Source organism: Pezoporus occidentalis, unplaced genomic scaffold (genome assembly GCF_034315485.1).
Source record: "Pezoporus occidentalis ecotype Australia unplaced genomic scaffold, CSIRO_AGI_Poc_V1 ctg9, whole genome shotgun sequence".
NCBI classification, from domain to species: Eukaryota; Metazoa; Chordata; class Aves; order Psittaciformes; family Psittacidae; genus Pezoporus; species Pezoporus occidentalis.
The window spans coordinates 6,412,006-6,427,018 of record NW_026916262.1 but is presented as its reverse complement, the minus strand read 5'-3'; the positions used below and the strand labels follow the sequence as shown (position 1 = coordinate 6,427,018).

The window sequence follows — 15,013 nt, the reverse complement described above, 5'->3', positions numbered from 1 at the left end:
CTAATTTAAACAGATTTATGATTTAGGTCAACGTTCTGTAGCCCTCAAGTACAAAAATATAAATACAAACTGTTTAAACAGTATATTTAATGAGATTCTGGCAGTAGTTTGTTTTATCTAACAAGACACATCACGCAACAGGTCTGCCACTGAACTTGCTTAGAGTAAAATCAGCTTCAATATGAAGCTGTTAAGGTATCAAAACCCTGCTTTTTACATGCTAAATATCTTCAGCAAGTGTGCACTTAAACACAGCAATGAACTTAACTATAACAGTAACTAAATACATACATGAAACTCTGTATGTGGAACATAATTCATTGAACTGGTTACAACAAACGAATACCGGCATTTCATTAACTTCAAAATGGTACAAATCATGCAAAACAATTCTAAAAGGTAATGCAAAGAAAGCTACCAGTGCTTGTCAGATGTGTTCAACTAAACCAAAATGGCATTAAATGAAATATGCATATTTACTAGCAAAGATCTATCGCTATTTCAAAGGAGCAGAGGTAAAATCTTCAGGTTTTGAATGTCAGTTAAACTGCAAAATGCCACTGCTCTTGCTTAATGCAGAAGCACATGCTTAGAAGCCCAGAATTACTTATTCAGAGGAAGTCTGCCAACAACAGTTCTGGCTTCCCTAGAATCAGAGATGCAGCATGGATTAAAAATAGCAGAGATTTGCAAGGATCAAAGGCACCCTAATCGGTTAGCCAGAATGGTAGCATTCCCTTTCTTGTAAGCATGAAGACAGTAATGGGGCAGATAAACATTTCTACAAAGGTAGCATTTTAAATGTCATAATTAATTTCCCATTTTGTAAATGCCATTAGCAGACACCAGCTTCTAACAATTTATGTATGATATTAACCTGCAGGATGAACTCGGGATTTTATTTGTCCTGATTTACAAATAAAGACTATTACTAATGTGTTAAAAGACTACTTTTACTATCTAAAAAGTTTAACTCTTCTTTTCCAGTATTTTACACCTCAGCTGGACTACCATCTCACATTGTTTCAAACATCTAACACTGCTTACTGGAATTTTATAAAAGTTGTACCTCATGTATTAAGCAGCAGGCAATAACAATGGTCTTTCCCAGCACAGCTGCACCTGGCTGGCTACTGAAAGATTGGGAGTATTTCTAAAACACAGGAAAACTCATGCAGTTTGGTAAAGTTTGCTGTCATTTCACAGTTTAAGTTTCCTTTTGTCATTGCACTTCTGTCGATAGTCTTGGTTTTTTTAAATATTATTCTGAATCTGAATTTGAACCAGCAATCTTCTTTTTCTTCTTCTTACCATGTTTCTTGTGCTTCTTTCTCTTTCTTGTTTTATCCTAAAAAAATAGTAAAATTAAATGGAAGTTACTGTATGATACTATTGCCATCTATTAATTCTGTTAATGCAAAATGAGAACACAGAAAGAATATCTTTGTAAAAAGACATTTCAAAAGATATTTCTATAAAAACCTACTGAGAAATCATGGAAAGAAAATTCAGATTTTACCCACTAATCATCACTAATATGAACAGTCTTCAGTTTACCTCCATCATGGTCTGACTGTTTCACACCTTTCATCACTGTCACCATTATATTTCTTAATCTTTAAAATGTTTTACAGTGCTTTATAGATTTCTGACAAAGTAATAAGGAAGTGCTTTGACAAGCAGTTACACGTTATGCATGTGGGAATAACTACAACGTTTACAGAATTTAAAGTAAGTGCTCATATTTACTGTGCAAAATTAAACTGTTAACTACACTTGACTAGACTCTCCAGAGCTTGCAGCTTGTTTAAAATAAAGTTGAACTGGAACAGGTTGCCCAAGGATGTTGCAAATGCTTCATCCCTGGAAGTGTTCAAGGTCAGGCTGGACGGAGTCTTGGGTGACATGGTTTAGTGTGAGGTGTCCCTGCCCATGGCAGGGGGGCTGGAGCTAGATGATCTTAAGGTCTTTTCCAATCCTAACTATTCTATAATTCTAAAACAGTTATGATCTCAATTATAAATATGAATACACTCAATTAACCCTACTGGATTCAGTACTGAGGTTATTATCCTGATCAGTGTAATACAGACACTGAGAGACACAATCTTGTCTTTTTGCAAGCAGAATTTCAACTGGAATTGTTGAGTAGGTGTGATATTATGTAAACAAAACAATCCTCATATAAAAGGTTTGTTTTATACCTATTACACACACAATTCTATGCAAAATATCAAAACCAATCACTAAAAATTTTATGGCAAACAGCTTACAGGATTCTGAAAAAACAAACAAGTTCCATGGAAAATGTGTTTTATTGCTGATACTCCTATGCATATTTTTCAGATGACTAATGTAAACCTTCCCTTCGCCCAACTCATCTAGACAACTGAGATGTCTAATTAGGAACATTGCTGCTGACAGGGGAGAGAGAAAGACATACAGACTTCCTGAGTGGGCATTTAGGATCTCAAAATCACTATACTCCTAATTGAGGAGCTTCAGGTATATGTGATGAATCTGAGTTCTATATAAATCACCACTAAACCTTCCTCTCGCTTTCACCAAATCAACAAAATTGAGAAAAGTAACAGGTTGCTGACAGCTTTTTATCTGGTTGGCAGAAGAACTATACTAATGTAGATGTTGCAATGATTATGTCCTAAAGCCCTTTTCATGGTCTGGTTCAGGGGCTTACCAAGGAAGAATTATACCCAACACTAACAGAGGAACAGCACTGATGTGCCACCTTTAGTTGTGCTACCTTCTACCTTTAATTTTACAATTGAAAAAGTGACTTCAGCACATAAGTAGACAAATTGTTAATTTAGATTCATGTGACAGTAGACTTTTGCTATAAAATATCTGCATTATTGAAAAATGTGAAATGGAAATTAACCAGGTACAGAATATTTATATCCTAAAACTAGAGTAAGAAGGATACTTGCTGTTTTATCTTTATCCTCATTGGTTTTCTTCTTTTTCACTTGCACCTAGAAAAAAAAATCCAATATAATGGGAGAAGAGCTTTGGCAATGCTACTTTACATAGAAGTTTGAGCTTTTGTTGCATATAAATGAATGATGATACAACAGTGGTAGAACAGACTGAACAATAATCCATGAAGAAACACTGGTTATTTGTATTATATTCTAGAATATGCATTATCCTATAAACACCCAATTTGGAAACACACTGCGCTTTTTATACACAGAATAAGAAAAAAACAGAGATACAAAGGTAGAATTTTAGCAATCTTCAAATCTGTCAACGTATTCACTAACATCAGAGAGCAATCTTGCAAAGGACACCACACCAATCACTTAGCCTCATTTCACTGAGTACTTATAAAAAAGTTGGAAATTTTCAAGGAAATGAATTCAGAATGACTTGTAGGTGGTAGGAGCTCTACTGAACAATTCTTACTAAAAGTTTTTACAAAGGAGAAAAATACAAACAACTTTGAATGCGCTGCACTCTTATATCCCAATGTACAGAGCAGAACAATTTCAACAATATATTAAACGTAAGCTAAATCATTCATTCACTCATGCAATTCAGTAAGCTAAAAGCATTATAATATCTGAAATTGAGGTTTCATACTGACCTCCTCTGTCTGATCTGATTCTGATAAAGATTCTGATGATAAGGGTCCATCACCACGATCAGCTTTCTTCCTTTTCCTGCGGTGAGTTTTGCCTTCCTACACAAAGTAATAGCACTTGTGAGTAAAGCCAGGCCTTTCAAAGTTCCATGAGATTGCTCTGGTGAGCTACTTTTCAACTCCCATCCTCCTCCTTGCTCTGGACCAGGCAAAGTTTTCCTAAGACTGAAGCTGTTTTCTTCCAAGTTCTAAAGCCAGAAACTGGAAAAAATTCTTGCTAATCATTTTTCTGCAAGGTGAAATCACACATCTCAGTTGTGCTATTTAGTCCATTATTGGTACCTCAATCCTTTCCCAAAAGTACTCATGAAAAGTACGTTATAGCCGATTTGACAAATGTGGGATCTTTAGGTAGGGGAAGACCTCTAGTCCCAAAAAGCTCTTTGCTTTCAGAAGATGTGTGAAAGTAGCAGTACATTAAGCGGCTATGTTAGACGCTTCGTCTTCAACAGAAGCTACTCAAAGTTAAAAGACATTCCTGGGAAATTGAAATTCTGTGAAAAACAGGATCTAAACTTCAACAGTGGAAGTTCAGGTTAGATATAAGGAAGAAGTTCTTTACTGTGAGGGTGGTGAGGTGCTAGAACAAGTTGCCCAAAGAAGTGGTAAATGCTCCATCCCTGACAGTGTTCAAGGCTGCGTTGGACAGGGCCTTGGGTGACATGGTCTATGAGAGGCATGCCTGACCGTGGCAGGGGGGTTGGAACTAGATGATCTTAAGGGCCTTTCCAGCCCTTAAGAAGAAGGAAGATGAGAGGAAGATGAGGGTGGACTCTAAAAGCACGGTTAATTTACACGAGGTAGAAATAACTAAAACTTAGGTCAACAAGATCGTCTGCATTAAACATAATGGAAGGAAGAAAGTCCTTTGATGTGTGTACAAAATGGTGAGGTGGTGGGAAGGAGACTGTTTTCATGTTCTGAGAAAAGACAGAAAAAAGCAATTTCTCCAAGCCAATACACTTTTCTCTGCAATTTTTCAAAGTTGCCATAAGTACAGTATCTATAATTATGACTACATTTTGATAAATATATCCTCTGCTTGATGTTCCTTAATTTACAGCAATAAGCCAGTATCCTACCAGGCATGCCACTGAAATATCATCACACATATTTTTAGTTCAATGTGACTGCTCAAGATAAAACCAAAAATACTAGAATGCAACTGATCTACTACAGCAGAATATATACTTTTTTTCCATTTACCTTCATAACAAGAACAGACCCAGCCATTTCCACAAACAACAATTACTAAACCAGGAGCTGAATCAACTAAAAGTCTGCCTCAGACTGGGGGTACTGGATACCTTCTGACTGTGTAGTTTTGGACAGAAAATTTCCATAGGTCTAATTTGAAGCACTCAATGTTAAAGAGAGAGAGCATGCTCCATTACATATGTAAAATGCAGTTCTGATACAAGTATTTCAAGAGTAAAAATACCTTCTCTTTTTCATAATCTTCCTTTGACCTTTTCTTTTTTGTGCTGTCCTAAATAGAAAGGAAAACATAAACCATGAGAAAATTATTTTAGGTAAAAGGCAGAAATCCCAGAAGTAGTCTGACCCATTGTCTTTTCCTGCCTATTGAAAGTCATTCTTCAAAGTTGTTCTTCCAAAATATGAAAAAGCCATAATTTTGGTGCAGCTGCTTATTTCCTGAACCAGCAGTGTGAAAAGGTCTGTATAGAATCAGGTAACAGAGTACCTGTAAGTACACGCAGACAGCTTCTAGAAAGGATATCAGCTATCACTACTATAACCACATATAACATGTCTAACATATAGTAGTCCCAGGTCTTAATTCTCGATCCATGCCCATCTCTGCTGATTAGGCAGGGGTTAAACAGATATTTCCACTGAGTTTTCAGCCTTTCAGTTATAGCAGTAAGGGTCCTTCTGTGTCCCTTTATGTAAGCAAAAGTTTTCAAATTCCCATTAGCACGAATTCATAGGTGTATGCAAAGAGTGATTCATCACAATTTATACCACACTGAATTAGGTATACACAGAATTTTAACAACTTGCTGTATTACTAATATTTAGGCAAGAAGTACCATTACTATCCACTGTAACACAGTAAAATGCCAACAAAACAGAACAAATTGCCTCATGTATCTTCTCCACTGTTTGGTTTATTCACTATGTCTGTGTATCTACATTGCTCTACTTTCAGAAAAGGAGAAAGACACCCCCAATTTAATATGCATTTAGGAAAGACTCAGTTCTCTGACAGTAAACTACTTGGTCCACAGGTATTTAGAAAGACAATATTCTGACCACTGATATCCTGCAACACCTGTATGTTTTCACAGACAGTGTTCAATTAAACAGTATATTCACCAGAATTTCACAGAACACTCGATTTTTTTTTTTTAAATGTTAATGTAGTATTAAATGTAGTATTAAAACTAAGTATTTGAGTAGCACACAAGATGCATGTCTGAATTTAGAAAAAACAGCTAAAATTGCTGGAATAAACATGTTCATTTTCTAAAATGATCAAATTCTTTCTGGCAGGCATTTGAGGCAGTGGAGTTAGACTCCTCACTGCATGTGGAAGATACAAGTGCAGCCCAGGTACGATAATGCATGGCTTTAAATTTTGAAGATTAAAAAAAATATTGATATGCAAAAGTCAGAAATGTTTATGTCTTTGTAACACAGCTCAGGAAAACCTGCCAAGGGTAACACATCTGCGTAAGTACCTTGCTGTCTGACTCAGATTCAGAAGCTGAGCTTGCTGAAGACTTCCGTGAGGATCGATACTTCTTTTTCCTTTTCTTCTTCCCTTGCTTTTTATCCTATCCACAAATATTGTAGACAAAAAGGAAAACACAACTCTGAATTTATTCTCACTAAAGACTTACATTAAATGTAAAGAATGCTAAATGTTATCATATTCTCTTGAGGAATAAAGTATACTACAATTGCTTCTTTTAGTGGAGGACTTTCATAACTCTTCTGTATTGAAAAAAACAGAAACTGGTGAAAAATCCAGGTTCTCTACATTCTGCTGATTATTTGAGTGTGTGCTGTAAAAATCTCGTTATTTGTAACAAAGATTTTTGCTAAAAAGTAAAAATGGTATGTTTGCATTTTTATTATTAGATGGGGGATTCTACGGAAATGTTCAGGGGATTCTATGGAAACTGGAATCAGAAATGGATCCCGTTTACAAGCCAGCCACGCAGAATTTGTTGTGTTCATGAAGAAATTCTTCAATAGGTATATATCTAAAATTCACAACTTTATTATATGTACCGAATGCATTAAAATTAAATAGTTTTATGCAAATGAAGACCTCAAACAATATTCTAAAACATATTACCACAATCTGTGTTAAATAAGGGTTGCGAACAAAACATGTTAGAATAAGTTAGTTCTTACCTCATCTTCTGAATCAGATGAACTGCTGGAAGAATCAGAGCTTGATGAAGAAGAGGAAGATGAAGACAACTTGACCAAACACAACAAAAAGTGAAGCTTGTGAGATGCAGCATTTTGTCTGGCAAATAGTCAAAAGTCCATCTAAACACTCCCTTTAAAATTTCTTCATTTGCATAGTGCCATCAATGGAATTTTACTTCCAAGAAGCTGGTCTTACATATTTTCTTAAATAAAATGGTGAAAAGCAACTTCTAACATTTTTCTTTCAATAGTATCTATTTAATGCTCTTTTCTTCCCTTGAAGCAGAAATAAAAATCTCCTTACAAAATGTATGCCACCCCCTCAAATACAAATCAGTTAACAGCTAAATTCAAAATTATATTTCCAAAAGAACTTATATGACAAATAGGAACAACCCCAACAGTTAGAACACTGAAAATTTTGCTCACCCTATTAGATTTCTTCTTTTCCTTTTTCTTTTTCTTAAAAATAGAATAAAACAAATGTTACTTTGGCATCATATTCCTCTGTTGTGCATTTAGGTTTATCTACTTTGATGCTGACTTTTAAAATGTATTTATGAAATTCTGTATTGGCAGTATCAATGATAAATCCACTTCCAAGCACTGACTGTATGAAACTGAAAATAACTTACCTCTTTCTTTTTGGAGGAACTCTCATTTCCACCCAGCAATTTCTCCCTGTGTTTTTCCAGTTCTTTCCTCCAGTTCTGAAAATAAAACCAAACAGAACAGCAACATGAGTGTCATTTCCAAATAGCTTTGTTTAAGAGACCTTTTTTGAAATCCTGTCCTCTACCTGACATCATAGTTTTTACAAAAGCCACAGAAAATAAATGACATATAATGTTAACCAAGGCTATAATGCATTTGATTTTACAGAATATTGATATTCATTGAAACACCATGTCAGTCCACACCTTAATGTTTAAGTTCTTTGGACTCAAGAGATTGTCACTTATCTTGAAAGTCATGAACTGCGATGTATCACAGTGTTCATTCTAGAGTACTTTGGGAAGCCAGGGGATGCTACCAGAAAAACTGCTATTTTGTCTTAGATTTAAAATCACCTGGAACAAAATTCAAGTCAAATTCTTCAGGCCATTTTTCAATGTATGGGTATGTCTAGTGTCTATTCTAGGCCCTGTCAGTGTCAACAATGATACACATATCTTCATAAAAGGCTCTTATTTTTGTTAGGCCAAGCACACACTGCATGGACAAAAGTCTCCTCTTATTCCTCCTTTTCAATCCCTCATAAGATCTCTAGGTCTGTCTAAAACCCCTCTTCATGAGCTCTGAAACATCCAGCCCACACCCACCAGACTGAAAACCTGCTGGCTTCAATCTGCGCTTTTCCTGCTTCCTGTGTCAGACCCATCATGTGCTCCCTCCTTTTTTTACTCTTATTCTGATCCTCCCTTTTTGTCACAATGAAGCTGTATTGGTATTGTATTGGCAAAGCAACAATAATCCACATATTGTGCTGAAGGGACAGAAATAGCAGGAATTAAGTAAGATTATACCTGTGCAATGCAGTATGATACACAGATCCCTAAGTCAGCATCCTGTGAATCTGCTGAACAGTGATGCTGAGGCCCAGACACAGTGCTGTGCGTTATGCTTTCCCACAGCCCAAGGTAACATCTGTGCAATATTGCATACTTTGATATACCAGCTACCCACAGCTACCCCAGGGGTCTCTAACAAGAGCTTCTACTTTATCAGGCAGGTGCTCTCTTCAAACTATTTTAGCTAGTGTTACGTTGTAAGTAAAAAAAGCACAATGTCTGTAAGTAAAATAGGAGACAGCACCTCATTCAGAGACTTGTAACCTTTTCAACCATTCACAGATTTGTTCTTAGGAGCTTTAAGGCCATTTCACCACTTCCTGCATCCCTTCGTACCCTGCTGCCATACTGAAAGGCTGTTATCTTCTATTCATGCCAGTTTCCATTACTTCACATTAAAGCAAAGATAAAACAGGAAAGGAATACAATAAAATACTAAACCAAACTCACCAAGCTAAAACTCAAGAGTGCTGAGCAACTGATCCTCTCAGAATAGCACCCCACGACCCTCCAAGTACTGGTATATCTTCTTAGGCAAAAAGGTGTAGCAAGAGTACTACAGGAGCTATGCCCTTCCAGTAGCAGAGGAGGGGCACCATCTACTTCAACCAGAAACTCACAATGATGAGAAGTACTGCTTGAATCTCATCTCAAGATACCAGGACCCAAGAAGGAACAGGAACTGTTAAATTCATTGTATACCAATTTCTTCCTATGTTTACAACAGGAGTTATACGTGAAACTTTCTTATGCCACACTGCTCTCCAGCAGGTACTGAACACAAGCATCAGAACAGCTGTGTTTATAGCAGGGAACTAGTATGGAATGTAATCAGTTTAGGATGAGTGCGAAAGAAGTACTTTATATACGTATCTGTACCCTGAAGGCCATTCTTTGTGCCTTCTCCCACATTAACATTATGCGTACATTCCTTGCCAAAGATGTCTGTTCCCAGTAACAAATTCCCTCTTTTCAATATATTTGGATTGCGTGACCTTAAACAAGTGAAGATTAGCACAACAGACTTTGGTTTATCATACCTGAAAACACAGGAGTTTCATTTATTAATATAAACACATGCATTTGTGTAACTATATTTACATTTATGAAAAGTCTAAGCTTTACTCAGCAGCAATTTTCAAAAATTTTAATATAATGTTTCTCTGAATTGAGACTTAGCTCTTACTGGTTAAATGGTAACCTTAACTTCTGATATGAATAAACCAAAACATTTACTCATTAAAAGCTTCAGTGAAGTGAAATATTATGGGTAAAAAGTAGCATATAAAGAAGAATCTAATATTAACATTACCAACCTCGTTCATCTTTTCTTCAAACTCGGCCAAAGCCCTGGATCCTTTCTTTTTCTTTTCTAGTTGCTCTTTCACTTCTTCCCTACATAAAAGAAAATGACAGATTATGATTTTCACAATTAAAAATACCTTCTTCAGTGTCTAACTTTTCATAGTTTTTTTTGAAGTTTAGCTTTGGCTGAACTTTCAACAGAAAGAAGAATGAAAGCATCTTTGACGTTATGCATACGGTAACTTAAACCTAATAACTTAAGTACTGTAGCTAAATTCCTCTGAAAGATCTAAAGTTAACTTTGCAATTAGATAAATTGTTCTCTAATGTCTTACGAGAGGAGGCAAAATGGACAGAATGTAAAATAAGTTGTTGATAACATCTCAAAGTGATGACTTTGCTGGGTATGATAAACTGTGCTCTAATAATAGACCAGCAAAATGTTTTGTTTTGGGTTGGTTTTTTTTTTTGAGATTACTTTGTTTAAGAGCTAAATATATCAGCATGCTGTAGGTACTGGGATTTGTGACAGAGGTAAAGTCTTCCTCTTTTGAGAAACTGTTGCCAAAATATTTAAAGACAAACGAGAAATATGCATTTTAAAATGATATACTGTTGTTTTTAAGAGAGGGGATTGAATTCATTTTTAGAAAAGAACACTTTTGCCAGACAACGAATCTTTGAAAATCTATATCTGGGTATTCAGAGAGGAAGTGGGTACAGTGTCATCTCAGACAGAGGGAACAAATCTTCTACTCCAAAGGTCAGAAAGGCAGAAAAGTATTGCTACTTACCATGTTGGTCTTGGCCTGTTCAAGTAGTCTTGTATTGTTGGTCCTGAATTTGGGGCAGGACCTCGTGCTCTGGCCATAGCTATGGGATTCATATACGCCTTTAATATTAAACAACAAAAAGAAATATAAAACTTATCAGCTATGCTGCGATACCAAAATCTGTCCTTTTTGTTCTTCACATTTATCCCCACTCCCTGACAAACAATTCTGGCTTGTTTCTGCAAATGTAAACTATTTAACAAAACAAAGTTGATTTGGTCTGGCAAAGACTCAGGTGCTTTCAATGCGAGTTATAGTGCAGCAGAAAGAACTCACTCAACAAAGAGACCATGTTCCTTTCAGTAATTCCCCTCCCTGAGCAATGCTTTTGCAAACTGAGGACAGTATCCCGATTGCTGAAATATTCTTTTTTGGGAAAACATACTTAAATTTCAGCTCTCACCCTCTGGGACAACTGATCCTATGACTTTAAAGTTCTACTCAAAATTGATGACAGTAGATTCCACAAATTCTGCATAAAGTTTCTTGCTGTAACACCAAAGCAAGCAAGTGGTGGTGCTTGCCTACAATTATGCATGTATGAAGATTCTGTGATTTAGGGCTATTTTAACAAGGAAAAAAACCCACTGTTATGAGGTGTTCCATCTTTCAAATCCACACATCCTATTCATATTCACTCTTAAAATGTAATAGGTTATAAAAAAATCAATTTAAATCTTAGATTCCGCAATCCACCTCAGCAGTTTATGGAAAAACTCTAATCTAGCAAACAGTTCATTTTTTTTTAATGCCAATAATATTTCACTCTTGTAAAAAGGAGATACATATCCTCCCTTATGTCATGAAGTTTTGTCACTACGCCATCCCAACACTTCACAATTTACTTTTGCAAAGCATAACACACACTGTTCTTACTGTCCGTAGTTTGGAGATGAGAAAATAAAACTAAAATCACATAGTAAAAACAATTACTAACTTTGGTTGCCCAATCTGAGACAATGTTTTAAGGAGTACAACATTCTGCAGATTGAAGGTAAAGCTTCGACTACATGTACAGCTCTTATATGTCTGACACTGCCTTTTATCAGTCCATAAATTAAGCATTCAGAAGCCACCATGCACAGTAAATGACCATTTGTGACAGGTGCCAAAAGCAGCAGCTGCTGCCTCCCTCCCCTCTTGCTCCCTCAACTGGAGCAGCAGTGGCCACGGCCACACCAAGTTTCTGGACTGGGATCAGGCTGGTGACTTCAGCTCTTCTGGCTACATTTAGCCCTGGAAGAGGGTATCTGGGCTCTGTCTGGGATGGGCCAGAGGGCAGCACTCCCCACATGGAGTTTGATCAGCTGGACCACATTGAGCAACCCAAGGACTCTTTGAAATGGACCATTTTTTGACTCAAGCTGACTCTGCAACTCTTAAGGGTGACATATGCTGCCATTTCTTGGGGCTTTGCTTTGTTGAATTCATACAAACAGACTAAATAACATGGTCAGGTAAAGCTGAGGTATTCAAATTTAAACCAGTTTTGTCTCACCACCTAAGCTTGGAATCTTCTTTTGTAGCCAGCTGGATATATACACTCAAGTAGTTACAGGACTTAAAGATACATATTCACATTATTAACCCTAACATTTTATTATATCACAAATCCACAAGTGAGTCAATATTCATTTGAATTCAGCTGCAAGTAGAAAAGGTATTCCTCTAGCAGTGCAGGAAAACAGTATTTGAACACTTTTCATTAAACAAAAGCAATTTCAATGTACTAGACTGACTAGACAACAGAAATGTAATTTAAGAATTGGCTTACTCTAGAGAGTAAAGTGCATCAACTCTTTTTGGTTACCATTTCAGAACTTAGATCTAAAGCTCTACCTTCTCATGCAATTATTATTCCTAAAAACAAGGTCTCCTGCTGCTCTTAAATAAAAATTAGCTACTTTTTCACCTGAGCTTACCTGAAATGAGCACCCACCTGCCTCCCAGCAAACCTCCCTACCTGCAGAAGAGTCTATGACTGTCAAATGTTGTTCTTCTACTTCCTCAAACTGACCCCAGGTAACTACCTAGGAAGCATCCTCTGTTCAGTGGCTTGCTTTAACTTTCCAGCAGCAAGCACATGATGACTGTTTCATGGTCAGGAAATTTATGTTTTAAACCACATTCTTATAATTTCGAACAGGTTTATTTATGAATAATCACTTTGCCAATAACCATTTCTTAGAAGTATTTACAATACTTTGCCAAACTGCATGTCATGAGCCAGAGAGAGCACAGAAATGCTTTCTCAGTAAAGAAAGTGCCTGTCTGCACATTCATTTTCTTCCGCTGGCATTTTGCTCAGCAGTTATTACAAGGTATTTTTTATATAGCTTTCATGCTCCTGAAAAGCACAAGGCACCTTCAATCAGCTTGGATTCTCTGGGCAAGCAACACGAACTACTACCACTTTGAGAGCGTCCCGCAGATGTAAAATCCCCCAGATTAATTTTCCATCTCCAAATAGTTAAAATGATGGTATATTTTAAGAAGGGACCTGGGAAAAAAGTGACAGGTAGAAAGTTCTATGATCACAGAATAGAACCAAAGGGTCCTGTAAGTTGTCTGAACTAGCAGCCATCATGGCATAACAAACCTTACGTAAGAATGTAAAAATTTGATGGCATAGCTATGTGCATCCCAGCTGCCCTATGGAAAAGAAAATTAAGAATAAATAACTGGACACCCAAATCCATCACAAGAGCAATACTTTTCAAGCATTGGCTGGGTCTTGCAGTCTAACACTGTCAGCTCTTTCTCAGTAGATTCCATCATTTTGGTGCCTCAATAAAGCAATCCCAACTATCCATTTGTATAATGTGTATGTCTATAGTGTCTATTACATATTATTCCAACAAGGTAAGCAAAGACTTTCCCCTGAATGGATCCGAGTATGAATTCACAGTACACACTAGGAGGAAAGAAACAGGGAAAATAAAAAGTACTATGTTTTTTATCATAAACCTCATTAACTGTAAATTTACAATGCCTACATGAAACATGAGCATAAGGTGAATGGCTAACTGGTACAAAAAAGTTTAAAGAAAAATACTAGGAGGAACGAATGTGGTGACAGTATAAAATCAGGCTCTGCAATCAGGTGTGTGTAAGTGCATTTCTGGCCGCCTGAATTGCTGTCTCCCGACGTTAGCAGTGCTCTGCATAAAGCCACATTTCCAGTTGCTCAGATACAGCTCAACGCCAAGTTTAAGGCAATGCGGCTCAGTAAGGACCAGAGCTACTTCAGAGAATGCTGCAACTCCCACTGGGAACATTTTATTTTTGCAAGGACCAGGCCAGCATCTCAATCATCTTCACCAGCAGCTCACAAGGCGGGCACCGGTCACGACCACAGCCGGATTTAACAAGGCACCCGCAGCCGCTCGCCTCACACGGGACCCCCGGCACCCGAGCCACCCGTTCCGGCCGGGCGGGGCCGCAGGGCACTGCCGCCTTTGTTATCTGGCGGTACGAAGCTCCAAGGCCGGCCGGGCCCCAGCCCCGACCCTGCGTAACCGGCCGGCCCTCAAGTGCCTTCCGCCCGCCGCCACAGGGCCCCTCTCCCCCCCATCTGCGGCGGCCGAACCCTTCTGCCCTCCCCGCAGCGCCTGGAGCACGGCAGCGGGCCGGACAGGCCGGACAGGGCCGGCTCGGCCGCCGCCGGGGTGCGGCTGCCAGGGCTGAGGCGGTGCCCAGCTCCACACAGCCTCCCCTCCCGCGCTGCCCGCGTCTGTGGCGGATCCCAGCAGCGGCCGCCCTGCCTCCCGCTGCTGCCTCCCCGCCGGGCTGCCCGTGTTACTCACCACCCGGTTGTCCCGCTTCCCCATGGCGCCACCAGAACCCCTCTCCGACGCCCGCCGTCGTCGTCTGGGCCCGGCTCGGGGCCCCTTCTCCGCGCTCGGAAAGCCGCGCCGCAAGCGCTTCGGCCCACCTCGGCTCCGAGCACCCGCCGAGCTGCGGAGAGCGGCGGTAGCCGCGGCCACGCAGCGCCGCCTGCCGGAGCCGGGGCGTCACCGCGCCCGCAGCGTCCCCTCGCTGCCGCAGCCGTTAGCGCCCCGCCTCTGCCCCACTGGCTCCGCGGGCCCCTCCGCGGAAAGGCGATGCCGCTCAGCCAGCAGGGGTGAGGCGCTGCTGAGCGCCGGGATGGAGCGGTCGGAAGAGGAAGGGCGTGAGGGGGTGATGAGGGGAGGGAGCTGTAATGCAGGGTGGCGGCCATGGGTGCGCAGGGT

The 15,013-nt window shown here is 39.0% G+C and overlaps 1 protein-coding gene across 3 annotated transcripts; it reads right to left on the bottom strand.

The window, feature by feature from the left end:
• Nucleotides 1-70: 70 nt before the first annotated feature.
• Nucleotides 71-14,809, bottom strand: FAM133B (family with sequence similarity 133 member B). 3 transcript variants are annotated; one of them, XM_062604992.1, is made up of 11 exons: nt 14,588-14,803; nt 10,743-10,840; nt 9,960-10,038; nt 7,708-7,782; nt 7,502-7,534; nt 7,052-7,120; nt 6,370-6,465; nt 5,106-5,153; nt 3,608-3,703; nt 2,949-2,993; nt 71-1,348 (listed from the first exon to the last, which is right to left on the bottom strand). In XM_062604992.1, the coding sequence occupies exons 1-11, from the start codon at nt 14,609-14,611 to the stop codon at nt 1,262-1,264; spliced, it is 750 nt and encodes a 249-aa protein (XP_062460976.1). In that variant the 5' UTR covers nt 14,612-14,803; the 3' UTR covers nt 71-1,261. The 3 variants fall into 3 exon arrangements, with proteins under 3 accessions (XP_062460976.1, XP_062460978.1, XP_062460977.1); XM_062604994.1 differs by lacking the exon at nt 2,949-2,993 and having other exon boundaries at nt 14,588-14,809; XM_062604993.1 differs by lacking the exon at nt 7,502-7,534 and having other exon boundaries at nt 14,588-14,804.
• Nucleotides 14,810-15,013: the final 204 nt, after the last annotated feature.